This window comes from Typopeltis vanoorti, chromosome 10 (genome assembly GCF_054136105.1).
Source record: "Typopeltis vanoorti isolate ZY-2024b chromosome 10, IOZ_Tvanoo_1.0, whole genome shotgun sequence".
Classification (NCBI taxonomy): Eukaryota; Metazoa; Arthropoda; class Arachnida; order Uropygi; family Thelyphonidae; genus Typopeltis; species Typopeltis vanoorti.
The window spans coordinates 20001943-20025589 of NC_143558.1; the positions used below are offsets into that span (position 1 = coordinate 20001943).

At 36.7% G+C, this 23647-nt stretch overlaps 1 protein-coding gene across 1 annotated transcript in view; it reads right to left on the reverse strand.

The window, feature by feature from the left end:
* The window catches only part of Arp2 (Actin-related protein 2), a 119422-nt gene that overhangs the window by 18122 nt on the left and 77653 nt on the right, over window positions 1-23647 (reverse strand). Inside the window, exon 7 of the mRNA XM_090399715.1 lies at window positions 18150-18428. Within this exon, the coding sequence (XP_090255841.1) occupies window positions 18150-18428 (279 nt within the window). The remainder of the gene's footprint in view (window positions 1-18149; window positions 18429-23647) is intronic.

The window sequence follows — 23647 nt, forward strand, 5'->3', positions numbered from 1 at the left end:
GAAAGGGTTAAGATGTTCATCACTTTGATTGATTGATCATCCGTGATTCTATTTTGCATTCTTGCTAACAGAGATAAGCAAGAATGCAACATAAAATCACAGATGATTTTGTGTTGCATTCTGATAAGACCTCAATAAAGGTTGAAATCAGTGTGGATATTAACTCTTCTCATAGTGCATAGCATTATACACTATGTATAGTCCTAAAAGGAAGCATGCATGCGTGAGTTGGTGTGTGTGTTGAAAAAGTGGGATCCTTTAAGTGAGATACAAAGGATACGACTTGATGTGAAAAAAAATTGCCCATACATGAAGTCTATCTTCACAACAACATATTCACATGCAAAGGGTTTGCTCACAGGTAGATAAAATAAGATTAAAAATATATATAATTTCTTGTCAAGTATAATATAGAGAGATTAAGTAATTTCTCTCTTACTCTTTATAATTTTATTCAACTGAATCATTACCATACCAACTTGCATATCCTGTTATCTATTTCTATATTTAATTTATTACGTTCACTTTAGTGAAGATAATAAATTATGCATAATAAATTACTATTTTATATATATATTATATATAATAAATATTGTGCCTAAAATATCATCATCAAATTCCTGCCATGTACCCTCAAGGGATGAAAAGGATAAGATAGTACCACATGAAAAATTTACATCATTACTAACTTTCTATCTATAATTTTCCTCCAAATCAGTCTGTTACCTGTCAAGACTCCAACATTATCAGATCTTATATTTCTATCTTCTAAGGCACTTTTTAGCACATCAATCCACCTATATCTTGGTCTTCCTCTGGGTATTTTTCCTACCAACCTGACAGAGAACAGTTGTTTTGTTAATCTTTCCTCACCTATTCTATTTAAGTGACCATACCACATAAGATTAGCTCTGATAACACATTCCTGGATGTTAACAATGTCAAGTTCATTCCAAATATCCCAGTTTTTAATATGACGTTGGCATTGATGCCATCTGTTCATGCCCCTAATCTTTCTCAGGACTCTCGTATCTGCGGTCTCCAGTCTTTAGTCAAGTGTTTTACTTCTGACCCACCTCTTGGATCCATAAGTTAAAATTGGCTTGAACACTATCTTGTATACAGCTAATTTGATTTTGATTAATTTCTTTCTTATTCCATATGAAATAATATATAATTCTGTTGTCTATTTCCATATTTAATTTGCAATCTTCACTTAAAATTGTGCCTAAGTAGCTGAATGTTTTATTTGTTCTATAGGTTCTCCATTCACAATGCAGTTGATATTTTCAATGCTTCTACTTATTTTCATTGTCTTTATCTTGTTATTGCTGACCTTCATACAATATCTATTACAACAGTTAATCAATTTAGTCAGGGAATCTTGCAGACTTGTAGTGGATTTATTTAGAAGTATAACATCATCCGCATAAAGCAAGGAGCTGAATTAACATCTCCAATTTTCATATCAGGTTTAATACCACTTTCCTTCGTAAGGTGATCCACAGATAATGTACATCCTTGTCTGACACCAGATTTAACATTAAACCATCTTCCTGTACTTTCTTCAATTCTAACTGCTGACTTACAACTCAAATAAAGACTAAGTATTGCCGGATATAATGTCCCATTCACACCATATAACTGTAGAGTACTGAATAACTTCTCTCTTGGCACCTTGTCATATGCCTTTTGCAGATCTACTAAACTTAAATACAGATCTTTGCTATATTTTCATGATTTCTCAACTATTTGTCATAAATGAGACAATAGTTGAAGATCTGATCCTAACAGTCTCTATTTGGCCTGAATACAGCTTGTTCTTCACCAAGCTTTTCTTCCACAATCTTTCTCAACTGTTTCTCAAGTATACTTGCATAAATCTTACCAGGAACACTCAGTAGAGAAATATCTCTGTCATTCTCACATTCAGTTTTATTTCCCTTTTTATATATGGGTACTATGAGAGCTCTAGTCCAATCATCAAGAATTCGTCCCTCTGCCCAGGCCTTCTGAACTATGCATTGCAGCATCTATAAGACTTTTCTAGCTTGAGCATTTCTGGTCGAATATCATCTACTGATGCTGCCTCCATATTTCAGCTTTTGATGGCTTTTTCTACTTCATGTAGGAAATATTCCTGACTGCATGCCTGGTCAATGTTTTTTACCACTGTGCTGTCACTGATTGTTTCATTTAGCAATTCTTGCAAGTAATTACTCCATACATCAAGGATATCATTTTCTCCAGTTTTCAAGTCACCTTTATCATCTCTCATTCCCTTTACAACACTCTCTCCTCCATTTCTGAGCTTCTTCAACAACCTCCAAAATATCTTGCCACCTTCTTGATATTTATTTTCTATGTTCTTACCAAAGTCTTCCCATGACTTTTGTTTAGCAAAACAAAATCTTACATTTGTCTCTGTATTCTCTAAGAGCACAAGCTGACTTATTTACCTACGCTTTCTTCTTTTCCTTCACTGCCCAAAATATCTGAAATATGTATTCTATATGTTCTCAAATGAAAATAGAGTTGATTTTAAAACTCAACTTGTTATAGCAGTTATTCAAGTTAGTTACAGTCCAGAAGACATTTAATATATTTAAGAGAATAACATTATCTATATAAAGTGCCCAGTTTAACATCTAAAATTTTGATATTAAGTGTAATGCTATTTACATTAAGGGTCAAAGCTGTATAACTGAGAGGAGACCTCAACATAGCCTTTAAAGGAATGCAGACAACTGACCAGGGCTTTTCACCTAATGTCCAATGCTCACCTTCTCATGGTGCACCCTGTTGGCTATTTACCAGGATACTGAATGAAAGAGGATGGGCTGCCAATTTGGGATTTAGCTCACCAAATTGTATTCTTATTGGCTTAAACCAATATACAAAATGATGGTACAACATTACAAACTTTCATGCTGGCTGGGGCATCGCCCAGTTAAACAAGGCCCCCCAACCAGGACGAACAGCGAAAAGTCAGCTACTGGAACAAATCTGAAAGCATACCCCTACTCAATATCACCAGAGTTAAAGATCGGTACTATCAACATAAGAAGCCTGAATGGCAAAGAAATGGAACTAGCTGAGGAATTAAATAAGTACCAGATCGACATAATAGGGGTGACCGAAAAAAAAAAAAAAAAGAAGACAAAAACTGGTGAGATCATTCTGAGCAATAAATACAAAATGTTATATTCAGGCAATGACAATCAACGAAAAGAAGGAGTAGCCACAGTATTCAACACAAAATACGAGGCTAAACTAATGGTATGGATAATGAGACTTATTTGTGCCTATGGTCCCACAGAAGGTTCTACTAAGGTACAAGTGGAGAAATTTTTTGAGGCTTTAGAGAAAGCAACTGACACAAAGCAAAAGGAAAAGTTGGTGCTTGTTGGGGATCTAAATAGCAGTGTAGGAAATGATTGTCAAACATACAAAAATATTTTGGGAAAATTGGAGAAAAGAGCAAAGCTAATAATAATGGCAAATACCTGTTGGATTTCTGCTCAGGACATGGACTAGTTATTACTACACCATGTTCCAACATAAAAATGTGCACAACTTCACATGGAGAGAAGAGGCAAGGAATAAGAGAGGTCTCATTGACTATGTTATTGTTGATAGTGATGTTTTCTCCTTGGTGCAAGACACCAGAGTGTACAGAGGATTTGAAATTGGAAGTGATCACTATTTAGTCTTGAGCAGGATAAAATTGAATTTCATATTGAAAAGAATGACATGTGAGAAATTTTTAAAGCAAATAAAAGTTCAGCAGCTCTCAGGTGTGAGCTGTAGACTAAAATACACAAACATTATTCAAGGAAAAATGAGAGTTTGAAAACAGGAATCAAACCTAGGAGATTCAGTGGCAAGCCCTAAAGAAAACTGATTTTTCAGCCAGAGAGGCATATCAAAAGTTTCTGGCAAACAGGTCAGCTTGTGCTCTTAGAGAATACAGAGACAAATGAAAGAAAGCTAAACACTGTATAAAACTAGCTAAACAAAAGTCATAGGAGGACTTTGGGAAGAACATGGAAAATAAATATCAAGAAGGTGGTAAGATATTCTGGAGGTTATTGAAGAAGCTTATGGAGGAAAGAGTGCTGTAAAAGAAGTTAGAGAGGATAAAGGTGATATGGAAATGGGAGAAAAACATATCCTTGAAGTAGGGAGTAATTACTTCGAAAAATTGCTGAATGAAACAAGCAGTGATAGCACAGTGGTAAAAAACACTCAACAGGCATGCAGTCAGGAATACATATCCATACTTGAAGTAGAAAAATCCACCAAAGGCTTAAAATGTGGAAGATGATATTTGATCAGAGATGCTGAAGTATGGTGGTATAAAAGTCTTACAGTGGCTGCACTGCATAGTTCAGAAGGCCTTGACAGAGGGACGAATTCCTGATGATTGGAGTAGAGCACTGATAGTACCCATATATAAAAAGGGAACCAAAACTGAATGTGAGAATTACAGAGGTATTTCCCTACTGAGTGTTCGTGGCAAGATTGATGCCAGTATACTTGAGAAATGGTTGAGAAGAATTGTGGAAGAAATGCTTGGTGAAGAACAAGCTGGATTCTGGCCAAATAGAGGCTGTCAGGATCGGATCTTCACTTTCTGACAAATAGTTGAGAAAGCATGGGAATATAACAAAGATCTGTATTTAAGTTTTGTCGACCTGGAAAAGGCATATGACAAGGTGTCAAGACAGAAGCTATTCAATACGCTACAGTTATATGGTGTCAATGGGGCATTATATCAAGCAATACTTAGTCTTTATTTGAGCTGCAAGTCAGCAGTTAGAATCGAAGGAAGTACAGGAAGATGGTTTAATGTTAAATTTGGTGTGAGACAAGAAGATGTACATTATCCCCTCTGTTATTCATTATCTATATGGATCACATTTTGAAGGAAAGTGGTATTAAACATGATATCAGAATTGGAGATGTTAATGTCAGCTCTTTGCTTTATGCGGATGATGTTATACTTCTAAATAAATCTGCTACAAGCCTGCAAGATTCCCTGACTAAATTGAATAACTGTTGTAATAGATATGGTATGAAGGTCAGCAATAAAAAGACAAAGACAATGAAAATAGGTAGAATCATTGAAAATGTAAACTGTGTTTTGAATTGGGAATCTGTGGAACAAGTAAAACATTTCAGCTACTTAGGCATGATTTTTAGTGAAGATGGTAATTTAAATGTGGAAATAGACAACAGAATAAACAAAGCTGGTACGGTAGGAAGTCAATTGAATAAATTCATATTTAATAAGAGAGAAATTAGTTGGAATACTAAATTAGCTGTATACAAGACAGTGTTCAAACCAGTTTTAACTTATGGATCTGAGAGCTGGGTCACAAGTAAAACACTTGACCAAAGACTAGAGACAACAGATATGAGAGTCCTGAGAAATATTAGAGCTGTGAACAGATGGCATCAATGGCAATATCATATTAAAAATTAGGAAAGAACTGCACATTGTCAACATCCAGGAATGCATTAGCAGAGCTAATCTCAGGTGGTATGGTCACTTAAATGGAATGGGCGAGGAAAGATTAGCAAAACAAGTGTTCTCTGCCAGGTTGGCAGGAAAATGACCCAGAGGAAGACTAAGATATAGGTGTATTGATACTATACAAAGTGCCTTAGACGATAGAAATATAAGATCTGATAATGTTGGAGTCTTGACAAGTAACAGACTGATTTGGAGGAAAATCATAGATAGGAAGTTAGTAATGATGTAGGTTTTTCATGTAGTACTATCATATCCTGTAAACCCCTTGAAGGTACATGTCAGGAATTTGATGATTATGATGCTATTTTCATTCTCAATGTGATCTACATGGATGATGAATAACAGTAGGAGAGCATACTACCCTTGCTTTAAATCTAATTTATATAAAACTATTTTCCTGTAAACCCTTCAATTTAAAGTGCTAAATTATAACTTACATTTAGAATCTATATATATGCACAGTATAATGCATCATTTAACAAAATAATTATAGCAATTTGATGTGCATGCTTTTATGTTGGCTCCAATATTCCCTCTAATTTTTGCTTCCCCATGTGCACATGAAAAACATTTTGTGTGCAAGTTTCCAGTCACAGATTCAGTATGTGAAGGTTTACAATATGTGCTCACATGTTGCTCCCCTTTTTTCATCTAGCTATAACCTGGAAATTTCAAGCACTAAATTAATTTGCTTAAATCTGTATAGCTACAAAAAATCCAACATGTTTGCACGAGTTCAAGTGACTGTATTGTCTAGACCCTTGTTCTTCAACCTGTGGGCCACTGAAATTTCCTGGCGGTCCGCCAAAAATTTCTTTGTCTCTCAGAAACAACGCTCAAGTCATGTATATCAAATTTTCTAACCTCTAAGTAGCAACAGATGTTGCACTAGCTAAAAATTGTAATTTTATAACATTGGATTTAATAAATAAAATACTATCTACATCGGTTTATGTTTCTGTTTTAGCCGTCAGCCAGTCCACGAAATATTTCTCCTATTTCCCCCGGTCCGCAGGTGTAAAAAAAGGTTGAAGAACGCTGGTCTAGACAGTAGACACTCTAAACAAATATGGCTCTGCAACTTGCTGATATTAATACCAGTTGGCTGACACTGCAGGCTAAAAGTAACTAATTAGAATATATTAATTTGGAATGGGTTAGAGTAATATTGGAATGGAGTGGGGACAGAAGAGAAATTACTAAATAAGTGGCACTTATCATGTAATTTGTTTTTATAGCATGCTCAAAAATTGATTGTAAATTAAAAATTCTGAAGGCAAAAATTTTGTTAGTCCAGTTACTAAGCATATGTGGTCCCTTTCTGACTCATGTGCACTCACGAGTCAGAAAGGGACTTAGAGAAAACACTGCTTGGCACCTTATATGCAGCAGTGAGCTATGGAAATTTTAACAAAGGGCTCGCATTGTCGAGAAAAAAAAAAAAACGTATTTCACACAAAAATTTTTATTAATACAGCTTGTGTACAAATTCCAATCAAAAAGCTTGAGAGGACAATCAACCTCTAACGGCTATCATTTTTTAACAAATATTTCATGATCTAAACATGAAATATTTGCACAATCAACTGTGTTAATTTATCTTACATAAGAAAAACATTGTTTTTACTATCAAAATATAATAAGAATGAAATCTTTTATAAAACATTTGATTGGCTACTGATTTTACCATACGATTGGCTACCAGAAGGGACAAGGATAAAGATAGCACATGCGGTTATTTTATTTTCAAACTTGGGCTCATTCGTTATAGAGGAGTTGAAACAATAATTCCAAATAATCTATACGCTGCCGAATAGACTAATTTTTGTTAGGTTACCGTATAAATTTGTCGCTTAATATGTTTAAAATGAAAATTTTTTTTTGAAAAAATAAAAAAATAAACAAGAAGAACAAGGGGCTCACAAATTTGAGAAAAATTTAACGAAGGGCTCCCATGAGCCCCTTATAGCTTACCACTGCTTATATGCCTTTTCCAGATCAACAAAACTTAAAAACAGATCCATGTTATATTTCCATAATTTTTCAACTACCCTGTCTTAAAGCATTTCACAATCCTATTTGGCACAAACTCTGCTTGTTAGTCCCCAAGTTTCTCTTTCACAATTTTCTTGGCCTCTTCTTGTGCATGCAAAATTTTACCTGAAGATTCCTCAAATTATCACATTGTTCAATTTTCAATTTTAGAGATGGGTGCCACGAGCTCTAACACCAATCACCAGGGCCAGAGGAAGCGGGCATGCAGAGCATGCAGGCACCGTTACGAAGGGGGCACGGTTCATAAGTTCATTTTTAAGAAACAAAATTTTTATAATAAAAACAAAAAATTCTTAGAATGATCAATATTAAAATAAATAAGGCTGCATACACCGAATAAAAATTAAAAAAAAATTGTATATTGCCGCCTCTTTGATCAGCTGGCTGTTTACAATTTTGCAGCGAGAATGTCTGCAGAATGTTGTGTCTACTGCAGTCTATCTAAAGTGAAACGGTGAATGGTTTTTATGCACAGAAACGAATTTTCGTACAAAACATTTGTTGCTAGTTAACCAGTCATATGATACGCATCTCAGGCTACTGACAGTAGTGCAGTGCGGACTATTATTTCGTCTCTGTGTTGTGTTGTGTAACAATTTCTTGTGGGCATAAAATAGAAATGAAATCAAAAATTAAACAAAAGTTATCCAGTGCACAAAATCGTAAGCGTCATGCTGCGAAAGAAGCAGATATTAAGAAACAAACTGGGGCTCTTAATAAATTTATTAAAATATTCTGATGCAGATTGTAACCAACTCGATACATCAGAAATCAGAGTTGACGAACCACACACATCATCCAGTTTGCATGAAAGTACTATTGCAACTATTGAACAAGATAACAAGACGCATGATTTAAGTGAAAAACAGTTAAGAGAAAATTTAGTTGTAGTTGGCCACAAAATTAACACGTTAGTCTCTGTAAATTTAAAAGATCCAGGTGAATGGGAAAATATTGATGAAAAATTATAAGTTGGTTTAATTGAAATGGGGCCTGTTCAAAAGAAAAATATAATATATCCCAGAGATACATATAGTCGTAAATTTGGCGACATGTATTATAATAGAAAAATGGAAAACAGGGAGCATGTGCCAAGAACATGGCTCATTTATTCCAAAACTTTAAAAATCTGTTTTTTTGCTTTTGTTGCAAACATTTCGCACCTACTGAATCAAGTAGTCTTGTAGAAGGTTATAACGACTGGAGAAATGTAAGTCCAACTTTGCATAGACATGAGACTAGTTTAACTCACATGAAACATTTCTTAAAATGGAAGGAACTTGATAAAAATTTAAAAAACAAAAATGCTATTGATTGCCAGACTCAAAGCATATATGAAATGGAAAAGAAATATTGGATGAGTGTTTTAGAATGCTTGAATGAAATTATAAAATTCCTTGGTAGCCAAAATTTAGTTTTTCACAGATCTGATAAATTATATAAAAGGATTAATGGCAATTTTTTAAAATTAGTCGAACTGTTTGCGAAGTTTGATCCCGTTACGGAAAATCATGTTGAAAAGGGCCCTACAACGAAATAACAGCGTACACTAATTGAGTGAAGACAGTCAAAATGAAATATTGGAAACTTTAAGTAACGCAATCAGGGATACAATTTTATTATCAATTCGAAAATCTAAATATTATTCATAATTTTATACTGCACACCTGATGCAAGTAAAACAGAACAAATGACCATTATTATTCACTTTGTTTCCTGTGACAATGGAATTGTCAAGATCAGGGAAAACTTTTTAGGTTTTGCAGATATATCAGATTCCACAGGACGTGGTTTATGTGCAACAATAGCGGAACAACTGGAAAAATGGAACATTTCCATTGAAGACATGCAAGGTCAAGGGTATGACAATGGTGCAAATATGAAAGGGAAAAAATATGGGCTCCAAAATTTGCTTTTGAACAAAAATCCTTGAAATTTTTACGTGCCATGTGCTGCTCATACTCTAAATTTAATCATTAACGATGCAGCCAAAGCAAATGAAGATACAATTAGTTTCTTTGCAATTATTCAAGAAATATACAATTTCTTTTCATTCTCTTACAAATGTTGGGCAATCCTTTTAAAATTTGTAAAAAATTAACATTGAAACAGCCATCAGAAACACGATGGGAAAGTAAAATTAATGCAATCCGCCCTCTACGATATCAGTTAGAAGAAATTTACGATGCACTTTTTGAAATTTTAAATAATGAAAATTTTAATAAAGAAACAGCATGAAGCACAAATATTATGTGCTAAAATAAAGGACTACAAATTTATTTGCTCTCTTATAACTTGGCATGAAAATAAACCCTGTGAGTAAAATATGAACAGAACAAAAATAATGAACATTACACTTGCTCCAGAATCTACTGAAACTTAAAAATATTCTTACAAGAGTATCGATCAGATACAAATTTTAAAGAAGTTCTAAAAACGGCTAAAGAACTGAGTGAAGAGGTGGATGGAGAACAAGAATTTAAAACTGGTACTGAAGTTCAACAACGAAAGAAGACACAACAATTTGACTACGAGCATTATGATGAAACGCCACTATCACCAGAAGATAAATTTAGAGTGAATGTGTTTTATACACTTCTAGAAGTTGCAATGTGTTCGTTAATACAATGTTTTGAACAACTAAAAACATAATATGATAATTTCAATTTCTTGTATAGATTACTACAAATTAATAATGAAGATTTACGAAAAAATTGCGACAATTTAGAGATTCTCTTGAAGGACGGCGACAATAAAGACGTAAATGCAATAGAACTATTATATATGACGAGTTATGTGCTTTCCGGGATATTTTTCGGAAGGATAATTTAAATATTCAAAACCCTTTCGATATTCGTAATTTTATTGTGTCCAATAATTTATCTTTCCCTAACTTTTCAATTGCTTTAAGAATACTATTGACCGTACCTGTTAGTGTAGCGAGCGGTGAATGATCCTTTTCCAAGTTGAAATTGATTAAAACCTACTTAAGAACAAGTATGTCACAAAAAAGGCTTGTTAGTTTGGCGTTAATAGCTATTGAAAATGATATATGTGCGGAATTAGACATTAAGCCCATTATTTCTAATTTTGTGAATATGAAATCACAAACCCTAAAATTTTAATTTAAAAAAATGCAAGTATATTTTGCAATTTAATTTATTTTCTGTTATTTTGTAAAGATGTTTTTTTGAATACCTATATTCTTCTTCTTCTCCAGCTTAAGGTGGGGTCACTGTTGATGATGAGTCTCCTCCACATCCTCCTGTCTTGGGCTGTCATCACATCCAAGTTCTTCATCCTGAAGTCCACTTCTACCAGCACCCTCCATCTCTTCTGTGGCCGCTGACACTTTCTCCTTCCTTGCAAATCCATCTGCATGACCCTTCTTCCCACATATTCGTCCTCCCTCCTCATCACATGACCAAACCATCTCAACCTTGCCTCCTGTATCTTCGCTCCTAAGTTCGTAACTTTCACTGTTCCCCTCAGATAGTCATTTCTCAGACGATCCTTTCTGGTCACACCGCACATCTACCTAAGCATTCTCATCTCTGCTACTTCCATCCTGCTGATGTTATTTTTCCTCAGGGCCACAGTTTCTATAGCATACGTCATAGCTAGCCTCACTACTGTCCTATAGATTTTGCCTTTCAGATTGATCGGGACCCTCTTATCGCATAACACTCCAGCCATCTCCCTCCAGTTCCTCCAATCCGCTTGTATCCTGCATCCCACTTCCTTCTCAGCTCCTCCATCTTCTTCCACTGTTGAACTTAAGTATCTAAAGTCCCTCACCTTCCTGATGATATTTCCTTCCAGCTCCAAATCTCTCTCTCCTGGCCGCCACCCACTATGCAACACATATACTCTGTCTTACTTCTGCTCAGTCTCTCTCTCTTCCAGTATTTTTCTCCATCTTTCCAGTTTAGTTCCCACTTCTTCTCTTGAATCTGCACACAACATTGTCAAAGGTGCATCTTCTCTCACCTCTCTGTCACCACCTCCATCACAATATTAAACAGAAACGGACCTAATGCTGACCCTTGATGCAAGCCAACTGTTACTTGAAAACTTTCTGTCTGTCCCAGACAAGTCCGAACACTTGTCTTCACATTTCTGTACATCTCCCGCACCAACCTGACATATTTCTCCGGAACCTTCTTCTCCCTCAGACACCTCCAGACTTCTTGCCTTGGCACTCTATCGTATGCTTTCTCCAGATCAATAAATGCCAGATGTAGCTCCCGTTGTTTCTCTCGAAACTTTTCCATCTTCTGCCATAACCCAAAGATAGCATCTGCTGTTGATCTACCAGGCATGAAGCCAAATTGTTCCTTTGCAATCTCCACCTCCTTCCTCAATCTTCCATCAAGAACCCTTTCTAGGATTTTCATTTGTGGGACATCAACTTTATTCCTCTGAAACTTTTACAGTCTTGTGTATCCCCTTTACCCTTGTAGATGGGTAAAGGGGATGTACATATTAAATTTATATTAAATGTTCTAATTATTTCTGAATTCTTTTCTTATTTTCTCATCTATCTTGAGTTTCTTTTATTTTCCTAAAAGATAGTTCCACTAATAAAAATTATTAAAAAATTTTTACAAGTTACTAAATTCTTAATAACTTGTAAAATGCAAGAATTTAGTAACTTGAAAAATTTTTTAATAATTTTAATTAAAGTTGAAATAAATTTTAACTTTAATTAAAATGAATTTTTTGAATATTCGGGTTTTTAACGATTATCCTGCCTAGTCAACACCCCCGGTTCGTTACATTTAGCGAACCAACATGTGGCTGTTCTGTCAAAATTTATTTAGGAAATTTCAAATAATTTAAATTTTTATTATCGTAAAAGAACCACACACGCCCGGATCGTTACAGGGGCACTTACATAGAAATTGCATGTGGGCGGCAAAGACCCTAGCGCCAGCTCTGCCAATCACCTAGAATTTCTGGAACTTTCTGACTAAGCCTGAATTATGCACTGTAGGTAAAGTATAATATTTTTGTACGTCGATATTTGCCCATTTTGCCCGTGAAAAAAATCTATTTTAGTTGTTTTTGCAATGTTTGAGATTTCTGATTGCATTTTTATCTCCAATATGAAAATGCATATATGATTGCAATTCCTGTTGATAATTTCTGGCATTTTTCCTTCCTTCCTTTTTGTTTCATGCTTACATGTAGACTCACACCATACCATGCAAGCTTTCGAAACCAAATCTGATAATAAGGTGTTTAATCCTCATGCTTGTAGTCTCCTTTGCTGTATGCTTTGTGCATGTTCTTCTGGTCAGTTTGTCTTTTGCAGGATGAAAAGCCTAAATTTCTTTCCAGAAGGGGGGAAACCCTGCCACCTCTATATGGGACTGGCTAACTCACTTTCAAACAACAGCCCTGATTTATGTTTTTTTTTTTTTTTTTTTTTTTGTGTGTGTCCTTATTCCACTACTTATTTAATAATTTTTCAAAGTAGTAATCCACACATGAATCTCCTTATATTCAGTTTTAACACCATCTTTATTTTGATTCCTCATAGAAAAGTCTGTCTTAACTATTCTAAATGGTCACAGGGAGAGAAGAGGATAATTCTGCCTGAAGAGTATACGACTGGCAGTCAATTTGTGAAAGCTTCTTCTTGTGTGTTGTATGTGTTCTTTAAATAATACTACCTCTGTGCCATTGGAAAATCCTTAAAGCATGTTTAGTGGTGAACACTGTAACCTTAAAAAGCAAGGAAGTATAACCCCATTGTCTCTACATCGTAAAAGAAACGTTAAACTATTATGGAAAAGTTTTTGTTTTATTTTTAGTTTTTCAAATATATTCATTCAAAAGCAGTAAATCACCGCAAGTTCAGATACTGTTGTGCACACTTCTGTGGAGATAGGACATGCTAGGAGTATGTTTTCTGGTATTTTATCACCAAAAAAAAATATCACATCAAAACTATTTTTTATTCTCTTGGCTAGGTTCATGAAAATTCTTTTGTTTCATTTCATCATGATAACTACATGAATGAACTAAAAAACTAGAAAGCACGTAATAACAGTTAACTTCAGTGAATATTTGAATATGATTAAACAATGCAAAGCATGCAGTTGCTATTATGGTGGCTTCTGGTTTATGGGCTGCTATACTACTGGCAGACACAGGTGTGTCATGATGAATTAACGAAGACAAAACTGGATGTAAATTCATCGCTTTTTTTTTTTTTTTTTTTTTTTGTTGCACTCTTGAGGATGAGGTAATTTATGTGCTGCATTTTTGGTCTTCATTAATTCACCACAGCATGCTCATATCTGTGAACAATATACAGCAACCCATGAACCAGCATAATAGTGAAAGCATGCTTTCCATCGTTTAATTATGTTCGAATATTTTCACTAGAGTTACTAACTGTTATTACTTGCTTTCTAGTTTTTTAGTTTATTCATGTAATTATTCTGATGAAGCAAAACAAAAGAATTTTCACAAAATTAGTTGAGAGAAAATAAAAAACGGTTTCTATGTCATATATATATATATATATATATATTTTGTAGAAAAATACCAGAAAACATTCTTAGTATGTCCCTCTCCACAGAAGCCTACACGACAATATCTGAACTCACAGTGAGTTACTGCTTTCAAAAGTGAATAAATTTGAAAAACTAAGAATAAAACAAAAACTTTTGGGTAATAGGTTAACATTTCTTTTATGGTGTAGAGACAATGGAGTTATTTCTTGTTTTTTAAGCTTATGCTGGCAGTTCAACACAAAGTGTGCTTTAAGAATTTTCCAATGCACAGAAATGGCATTATTTAAAGAATGCATACAACACACAAGGAGTGAGCTTTCACAAATTAACAGCCAGTCATATATACTTTTCACACAGAGTTTCCTGCAACATCACCTTTATTGTTCATTATTTCTGAGAGCCTGTAGCTAGAACCTCTATAACTCGGATGGTACTGATGATGCCCCTCATATGGAAAGACCTGGGATTGAATCCTGTCTAAGAAGCACAGAACCTTTATCAAGGCTTTTCAACTAAAGTGAGTTAGCTGGTCCTGTATGGAGGTGGAAGAATTTCTCCCTCCCAGAAACTGAAGTTTTTCATCCCACAAAACTGGCCAGAACAGAAATAGCAGAAAATGCAGATAGGATTAAAAGCCCTATTATAAGCAACAAACAAGTTTATTAGATTACTTAGCTGCAAATAGACTACTGAGCTTAATATGAAATGAAAGCTGGTATTATTACTTCTGATTCCTTTTATGTGCTTTTTTTAGCTACTCTCTTCAATTTCTAAGTTTGTTCAACAGCTTCCAGAACCTTTTGTCACCTTAATGATATTTACCTACTATATTCCTATCAAAGTCTTTGCATGGCACCTATTTAGCTACTTTCCTGTACACATAGCTTACCTACATTTTCTTCTATATTTTATAAAGGATACAGAATGAATTACCAGGAATTTTCCACACCATTTCTTATTTTCATGAATTGCTTTTTAACTTTGTGAGTCTACTATAAACTTTTGATCTTTCTATCACTGTAGACAACTTACCCGTATACTCAGATAATCATGATAACTAATATTTAAGGAATTGACAGCGTATACTAGAAATATAGATTAAATAAACTTTAATATATACCTTCCGATATTTCGGCGAACGTCACGTTGCCATCTTCTTGGGAACTTACTACACAGACACGTGCACACAAGTACTAATAACAGCAAATGAGACTGAAGCTAGGAAGCTAGCGTTTCCTAAAGTCCTGATGGTGCCCCCTGGTGGGCTATATTGGTAGTTCTTGGCCTTTGGGCTGAAGTTCTTCTGATAACAGTTTCCCAAATTTGGGGCAGTTTCATGCATCCAAATTTGTTGAGGTTTGGCATGTTCCTAAGGGCCGAGGCTGATTCCATGAATAGTCTTTCATACTTGAACTTGCTGCAGTGTATTACTGTGGCTTTCTTCCATCTTATTCTGTGGCGAGTATCCAGAGCGTGGTCTGCAAGCCCAGAGTGGCTGTACTGGTAAAATCGGATGTAATCCTTGTGTTCTGAGATTCTGATATTTGCTGTCCTGCCTGTTTGGCCAAAGTAGGACAGTTTACAGCTGCAAGGGACCTGGTATACACCAGGTAGGTCTAGGGGAAGTGGTTGGTCTTTGGTGGAGCGGATAAGGGTTGCCAGTTTTCTATGTGGTCTGTAACAGGGAGGAGACATCAAAACGTCAGTTTTGATGTCTCCTCCCTATTCACAAATGTCCCCCTCAAAGAAACCTTAGAGCTAATCCAAGCTAAATTTCCTCCCGATATCTCAGCCCTATTTCAGTTTACAATGAACTCAGGCTATTTCGTTTGGCAGGAAAAATTCTACAAACAGATAGAGGGGACAGCCATGGGTTCACCACTTTCCCCACCCTTGGCCAACTTCTTCATGGAGATGTTTGAAGAGAAAGCCTTAAACTCAGCCCCACAAAAACCTACCATATGGCTTCGCTACGTTGATGATGTTTTCGCTATTTGGCCACATGGCCCGGATTCACTCCTCTCCTTCCTAACACACTTGAACAACCAACACCCTAGAATCAAATTCACCCTGGAAAAAGAGGAAAACAATAACCTCCCCTTCCTAGACAAACTAGTCACCCGCCAACCTGATGGAACCTTGGTTTTCTCAGTTTATAGAAAACCCACCCATACAGGCAGATACATTCACCAACAATCCCCCCCCCCTCACAACAATATGGAGTGATTAAAACATTATTCAACAGGGCAAAAATAATCTGTTCTAATGATCAAGCCCTAACCACTGAACTAAATCACATCCGTGACACTTTCTCAGCCAATGGCTACCCCCTCCAAAAAATCCAAAAAATACTTAACCCAGTTATCCACAACCCACCACCCCCTCCCCTTCACAAAAAAGATTACTCTAAATCTATCACTATTCCCTACATCAGAGGCACCTCGGAAAAAATCAATAAAATCCTAAAAAAACACGACTTGACCACCTGTTACAGACCACATAGAAAACTGGCAACCCTTATCCGCTCCACCAAAGACCAACCACTTCCCCTAAACCTACCTGGTGTATACCAGGTCCCTTGCAGCTGTAAACTGTCCTACTTTGGCCAAACAGGCAGGACAGCAAATATCAGAATCTCAGAACACAAGGATTACATCCGATTTTACCAGTACAGCCACTCTGGGCTTGCAGACCAAGCTCTGGATACTCGCCACAGAATAAGATGGAAGAAAGCCACAGTAATACACCGCAGCAAGTTCAAGTATGAAAGACTATTCATGGAATCAGCCTCGGCCCTTAGGAACATGCCAAACCTCAACAAATTTGGATGCATGAAACTGCCCCAAATTTGGGAAACTGTTATCAGAAGAACTTCAGCCCAAAGGCCAAGAACTACCAATATAACCCGCCAGGGGGCACCATCAGGACTTTAGGAAACGCTAGCTTCCTAGCTTCAGTCTCATTTGCTGTTATTAGTACTTGTGTGCACGTGTCTGTGTAGTAAGTTCCCAAGAAGATGGCAACGTGACGTTCGCCGAAATATTGGAAGGTATATATTAAAGTTTATTTAATCTATATTTCTAGTATACGCTGTCAATTCCTTAAATATTAGTTATCATGTTTAACCAGCGTATAAGCCTCTCAACAAGAAACTCAGATAATCAATAATGTTTTCTTCGGATTGCATTTTCTAAGGTTTGATTCTTGTTTTTGCATTCTTTCACTTTTTTCTCTAATATATTTTTATATTTGAGTCTACAATTCATTACTGAAATTGACAGCGATTCTTTTTACAACTTTTATACATTTTAAAAATGTGATATTCATTTTTATCCTATTTATAACAGATCACTTTCTATTTCAAATCCCTTGTACACATATATATATGGCAAATATCTTAGCAGAAATAAGTAATCTCATTTGCATACTAAATAAACATTTTAAAAATTATTGAATATTATAAATTTCTGAATGTACTGCATCTGTACATTAGATGTCGCTGTTAATAGGTATGCCAGACTGTTGCATACCATCCATAAAAAAGTACTGATGTCTGTAAATGACATAAAACTGAGTTAGGAACACATTCCCCTCCCGCACCTAAAAAAAGGAGGTAAAAAGACATTATTTCTTAAGACTGCTACTCAGCTCTTCTTGACAGGCGACATGATTACTCCTGTCACATAGGCCTATTTTCTGGGCAAGTGATTTGTGGCTCGATTACTCAAGCCAAGGAAACAAATTATACAGAAGACACTGTTTTTATATGTAATCTGTAAGTTTCACTAGCAGATTACACAACGTACAATTAACTTTAGAATATTTATGAGTATCAACACAGCAGTGTAAAAATAGACATGTAACATTATATAATGGCTGAATATTAAATATAATAAGAACTAGCTTACTAACAAAGATATTTAGAATATATATGAATCTTAAATGTTTTGCTTGGATCAGTGGCCTTAACACTGCATTAACATACATTAATATTGCATGTATGCATACAAGCATAATAAAACACTTACTGGCAACTTTTCAGTATCCCCTCTGAGAACTCGCTCAAGATAGAGTTGCTTTATTTCTCTTTCTAGACGACTAGGAAGACCTGGATACATTGTTGATCCACCAGATAAAACAATATGCTTATACAATTCTGGCCTGATATCAATATCAGCAGCTTGAATGGTATTAAATACTAGTTCTGCAATGCCCTGTCCTTCCACATTGATAAGATGAGGTTGAAACAGAGCTTCTGGTGCTTCAAATCTTTCCCCTCCCAATTTTATAACTCTACCATCTGGAAGCTATGAGGAAATAAAAACATTTCCAAATCTTACTTCATTTATTCCAAAAATAACATTATATTATATTATAATATGATATATATATATATATATGATGATGATAAATATAAGAAAATGTTTCAAAAATAAAAAAGAACCACTACATAAAGTACTTATGATGACATAGATGCATGTGTGATACACTATTCAACTTTGGTACAAACTACTTTCTCATGTCTTTAAATTTTTTAGGAAATGACAACATATTAATTAAAAAACTTTAATCTATGTTTACTAAAAATAAAGACCCAAAGACTTCATGTCGGCGATGCAAAATTATATGAATTAAGTGGATATTAAATCCAACATCATTTCAAAACCAACAACAGAAACTATAGAAGTTTCATGCAAAAATTTGACTAGCGAGTTTACAGTCAATATGCTCATCGCGATATTACAAGTTGCCCTAGCCGAACTTAATAGGTGGCATGCATGCTATATAGTGTCCTTATATTTGCTCGTATTGGTTCATTTTGATAGGTTTCACTGACTGACAGCCATTTCAAACTCATTGGATTTCGCCAGGGATACTGTATAAGTATAGATGATTCCCCAGACTTCTTCCTACGAGTGACCAAAAGATCGTCCAACTCAGCGTTGGTTCCACTCAGTGACAGGCTCATCCCTACCACTGAGCAGAACTGCTCATATTCCAGGGGAAAGTACCAATCAACACGGACTCACACAGGCCATGCCGGGAGGCACCCTCCCCAGAAACTCAGGCAAAACTCTTCCGAAATCTTAAGCCCCATCAGTGGAGCAAGACTTGGCAGAAACCAAGAGAGCAAAAACTCTCAGTACTAAGAAACCCGAAGCGTCGGAGAGGTGTATTTTTCCTAAGTGAACTCTCAGTCGGAGCATGAAGTATTTACTAAAAATAAAAAGCCAAAGGCTTCATGTCGGTGATGCAAAATTATACGAATTAAGTGAATATTAAATACAATAATTTCAAAGTCAATGAGTTTCTTAGCACTGAGAGTTTTTGCTCTCTTGGTTTCTGCTTGATCCCTGATGAAAACCAACGAGTTTGAAACAGCTGTAGGGTCAGTGAAACCTATCAAAATGAACCAATAGGAGGTGAATATATCGACACTATATAGCGTGCATGCCACCTATTAGGTTCAGCTGGGGCAACTCATAGTATGGCAGCAAGCATATTTATCATAAGCTCTCTGGTCAAATTTTTGCATGAAACTTCCATAGTTTCTGTTGTTAGCTATGACATAATGTTAGATTTAATATCGACTTAATTCATATAACTTTAATCAATACCTTCCTATATTTCAGCAATGTTACATTGCCATCTTCTTGGAAAATAAAACTATGATATGTGCAAGCAGGCATATAACAGGACTAAATTAATCTGTTCAGACAACAATACCCTAACTACTAAACTTAACCATATCCTTAACACCTTCTTAGCCAATGGCTACAACCCCCCCAAAAAATACAGAAAATATTAAAACAAGTTACCCCCTCCTTATTATCACCATTCCATATATCTGGGGCACGTCTGAAAAGCTCACAGAAATCCTAAAAAATACGACCTGACTACTTGTTACAAACCACATAAGAAACTGGCATCTCTTATCTGCTCCACTAAAGACCAGCCACTTCCCCTACACCTACCTTGAGTATACCAGGTCCCTTGCAGTTGTAAACTGTCTTACTACAGCCAAACAGGTAGGACAGCTAATATCAGGCTTTCTGAACACAAAGACTACATCTGGTTTCACCAATACAGCCACTCAGGAATTGTGGCCGATGCACTAGAGTGGAAAGAAAGCCACTTTACTATACCATAGCAAATATAAATATGAAACCTTGTTCTTGGAATCAGCTTCAGCTCTAAAAACTTCCCAAATCTCAACAAATGTGGGTGTATGAGATTGCCACAAATTTGGGAAGCTTGCATCCTTAGAACATCAGCCCAACAGCCAAGACAACCCAATTTAGCCTGCTAGGGGGCTCTTTTAGGACTCTAGGACCAACACCAGTTGCCTTCTTCAGCCTCATTTGCTCGTTGTTAGTGCCTGCGTGCACATATCATAGTTTTATGTTCCCAGGATGGCAATGTAACATTGCCGAAATACAGGAAGGTATTGATTAAAGTTTTTTAATTAATATTTTAGTATATGTTGTATATGTCAAAGAGAAAATGATATAAGGGCTAGGGCGTACCCGTTAAGCGATGCACAGCCACATCGCCCTACAGCTGCGAGAAGTGGACGAGGGCTCCCGCATTAAGGGCGGGTGCGGTTAAAGAAGCGAGCCCAGCAGGTGGAGAGGATGTTGCGAATAGGAGCACTGAATGTTGAAAGCATGACTGGAAGGGAAAGAGAGGTAGCAGACACGATGAGGAAGAGGAAGTTGGACATTTTATGTGTGAAGAAGACAAGGTGGAAGGGGGGAAAGGCAAAAGGAACTGGGAGATGGATATAAATTGTTCTACTGTGGAGCAAATAATGAGGGAAGAAATGGTGTAGGAATTGTGATGTGTGACAGAATGAAGGGTGAAGTACTGGAAGTGGGTAGAAGGAACGATAGGATGGTGTGAATGAAATTGGGTCTTGGAGAAGAGCGGGTGGTCGTATTATGTGTATATGTCCTGCAAGTTGGCTGTACAGCAGAGGAGAAAGATGAGTTTTGGAACATGTTAGATGAAGAAATGAGGGAACTGGAAGAAAATGAGATGGTGATTGTTGGAGGAGACTTGAGCAGACACATAGGGAGACAGAATAGAGACTGTGAAAGGGTGCATGGTGGCCACGGAGTGGGAATGATGAACCAAGAAGGAGAGAGGGTTGTGGACTTTGCAGTAGCGTTTGATCTGGCAATTGTGAACTCGTTTTTCTACAAGAGGGAAGAACATTTGATAACATTTAGGAGTGGTAACAACAGTTCACAAATTGACTACATTTTGACTATAAGAAAACATCTTAAGGTTGTGACAAATTGTAAAGTAATTCAAACAGATCAAGTGGCACAACAACACCGACTGCTGTGCGCAGACTTTAAAATAAGATCGAAGATAAGAACTTCTGGAAGCCACGGGATGAAGAAAATTAAGTGGTTTCGCTTAAAAGAAGAGAGTGTGAGGAATCGTTTTAGGGAGAAGGTGTTAGAGAGGATTTCGGATGGACTGGAAAGTGTACAAGATTGGTGGAAACATAATTCAAAAGTAATCCTGAGCTGTGCAATCGAGGTGCTTGGTGAGACATCTGGAGAGATTAGGGAGCAGAAGGAGGGTTGGTGGTAGAATAATAATGTACAAGTGGCAGTGACAGTTAAGAGGAAGGAAAAGTAGAAGTGGGATGAGTCAAGAGTGAAGAGGACAGAGAGGTGTACAGAGAGAGAAAGCAAGAAGCCAGGAGAGTTGTGGCACAGGTGAAGGCCATGGCATATCAAGATCTGTGTGATCAATTAGAAGCAAAGGAAGGACAGAGAAAAATTTACCAACTAGCGAAATGTAGAAATAAAGCAGCAAAGGACATCTTACATGTGAGGCAGATCAAAGACTCTGAAGGAAGAGTATTATGGAGGGATGTGGACATAAGAAACTGATGGAGAATATACTTTGAAGGACTTTTGAATGAGGAAAATGCAAGGACTCACAGAGAAGATGGGCAGCCTTCTGCATCAGTAGAGTGGAAGTGACGGAGGCCATGAAGAAGATAATGGAAAATCAGTGGGCCCTGACAGGATTCCAGTGGTGGAATGGAAGGCACTGGGGAAGAGGGAATTGACCTGCTGTGGGACCTGTTCGTTAAAGTTTGCCAACAAGAAAATATACCCGAGGAATGGAGGGAGAGTACTCTTGTTCCCATCTACAAGGGTAAAGGGGATGCACAAGACTGTAAAAATTACAGAGGAATAAAGTTGATGTCCCACACAATGAAACTAATAGAAAGGGTTCTTGATGTAGCCACAAAGGAACAATTTGGCTTCATGCCTGGTAGATCAACAACAGATGCTATCTTTGGTTACGGCAGATGATGGAAAAGTTTTGAGAGAAACAACGGGAGCTACATCTGGTATTAATTGATCTGGAGAAAGCATACGATAGAATGCCAAGGCAAGAAGTCTAGGTGTCTGAGGGAGAAGAAGGTTCCAGAGAAATATGTCAGGTTGGTGCAGGAGATGTACAGAAATGTGAAGACAAGTGTTCTTCATATTTCTGTACATAGGAAGCTACATCTGGCATTTATTGATCTGGAGAAAGCATACGACAGAGTGCCAAGGCAAGACGTCTGGAGGTGTCTGAGGGAGAAGAAGGTTCCGGAGAAATATGTCAGGTTGGTGTGGGAGATGTACAGAAATCTGAAGACAAGTATTCAGACCTGTCTGGGACAGACAGAAAGTTTTCAAGTAACAGCTGACATCAAGTGTCAGCATTAAGTCCATTTCTGTTTAACATTGTGATGGAGGTGGTGACGGAGGAGGTGAGAGAAGATGCGCCATGGACAATGTTGTATGCAGATTCAAGAGAAGAAGCGGGAACTAAACTGGAAAGATGGAGAAAAGTACTGGAAGAGAGAGAGACCGAGCAGAAGTAAGACAGAGTTGCATAGTGGGCGGCGGCCAGGAGACGGACCTGGAGGTGGAAGGAAATGTCATCAGGAAGGTGAGGGACTTTACATACTTAAGCTCAACAGTGGAAGAAGATGGAGGAGCTGAGAAGGAAGTGGGATGCAGGATACAAGCGAGTTGGAGGAACTGGAGGGAGATGGCTGGAGTGTTATGCGATCAGAGGGTGCCAGAGGAAGAGCTTACCGCTACACTGAACAATGACCTTTGGACGATCCTCTCAGACGCCTCTCACACTTCAGCAGAGAAAGAATTAGTAAAAATACATGTCAGCACATAAATATTGCTAACAATATCAGACTGGATGTAGCCGGAGTTCTTACCAAAGCTATACCACCAAAACCCAACATATCCAAGGAAGAACTAAAAGCTGTACAAGAAATGAAGAACAATGGCAAAATAATAATCGCCAAAGTAGATAAGGGAAATACCACTCAACCAAACAGACTACAAAGGTAAGCTTTCAACTTTACTGTTAGATTGTTCTACTTACCTTCCCACTGAATATGATCCCAACAGCTCCCAAATCAGAACACCCCAAAGGCTCCTTAAGAAGGTTACTTCTTGGCCTGAGGAAGTGACTAGAAAACTAA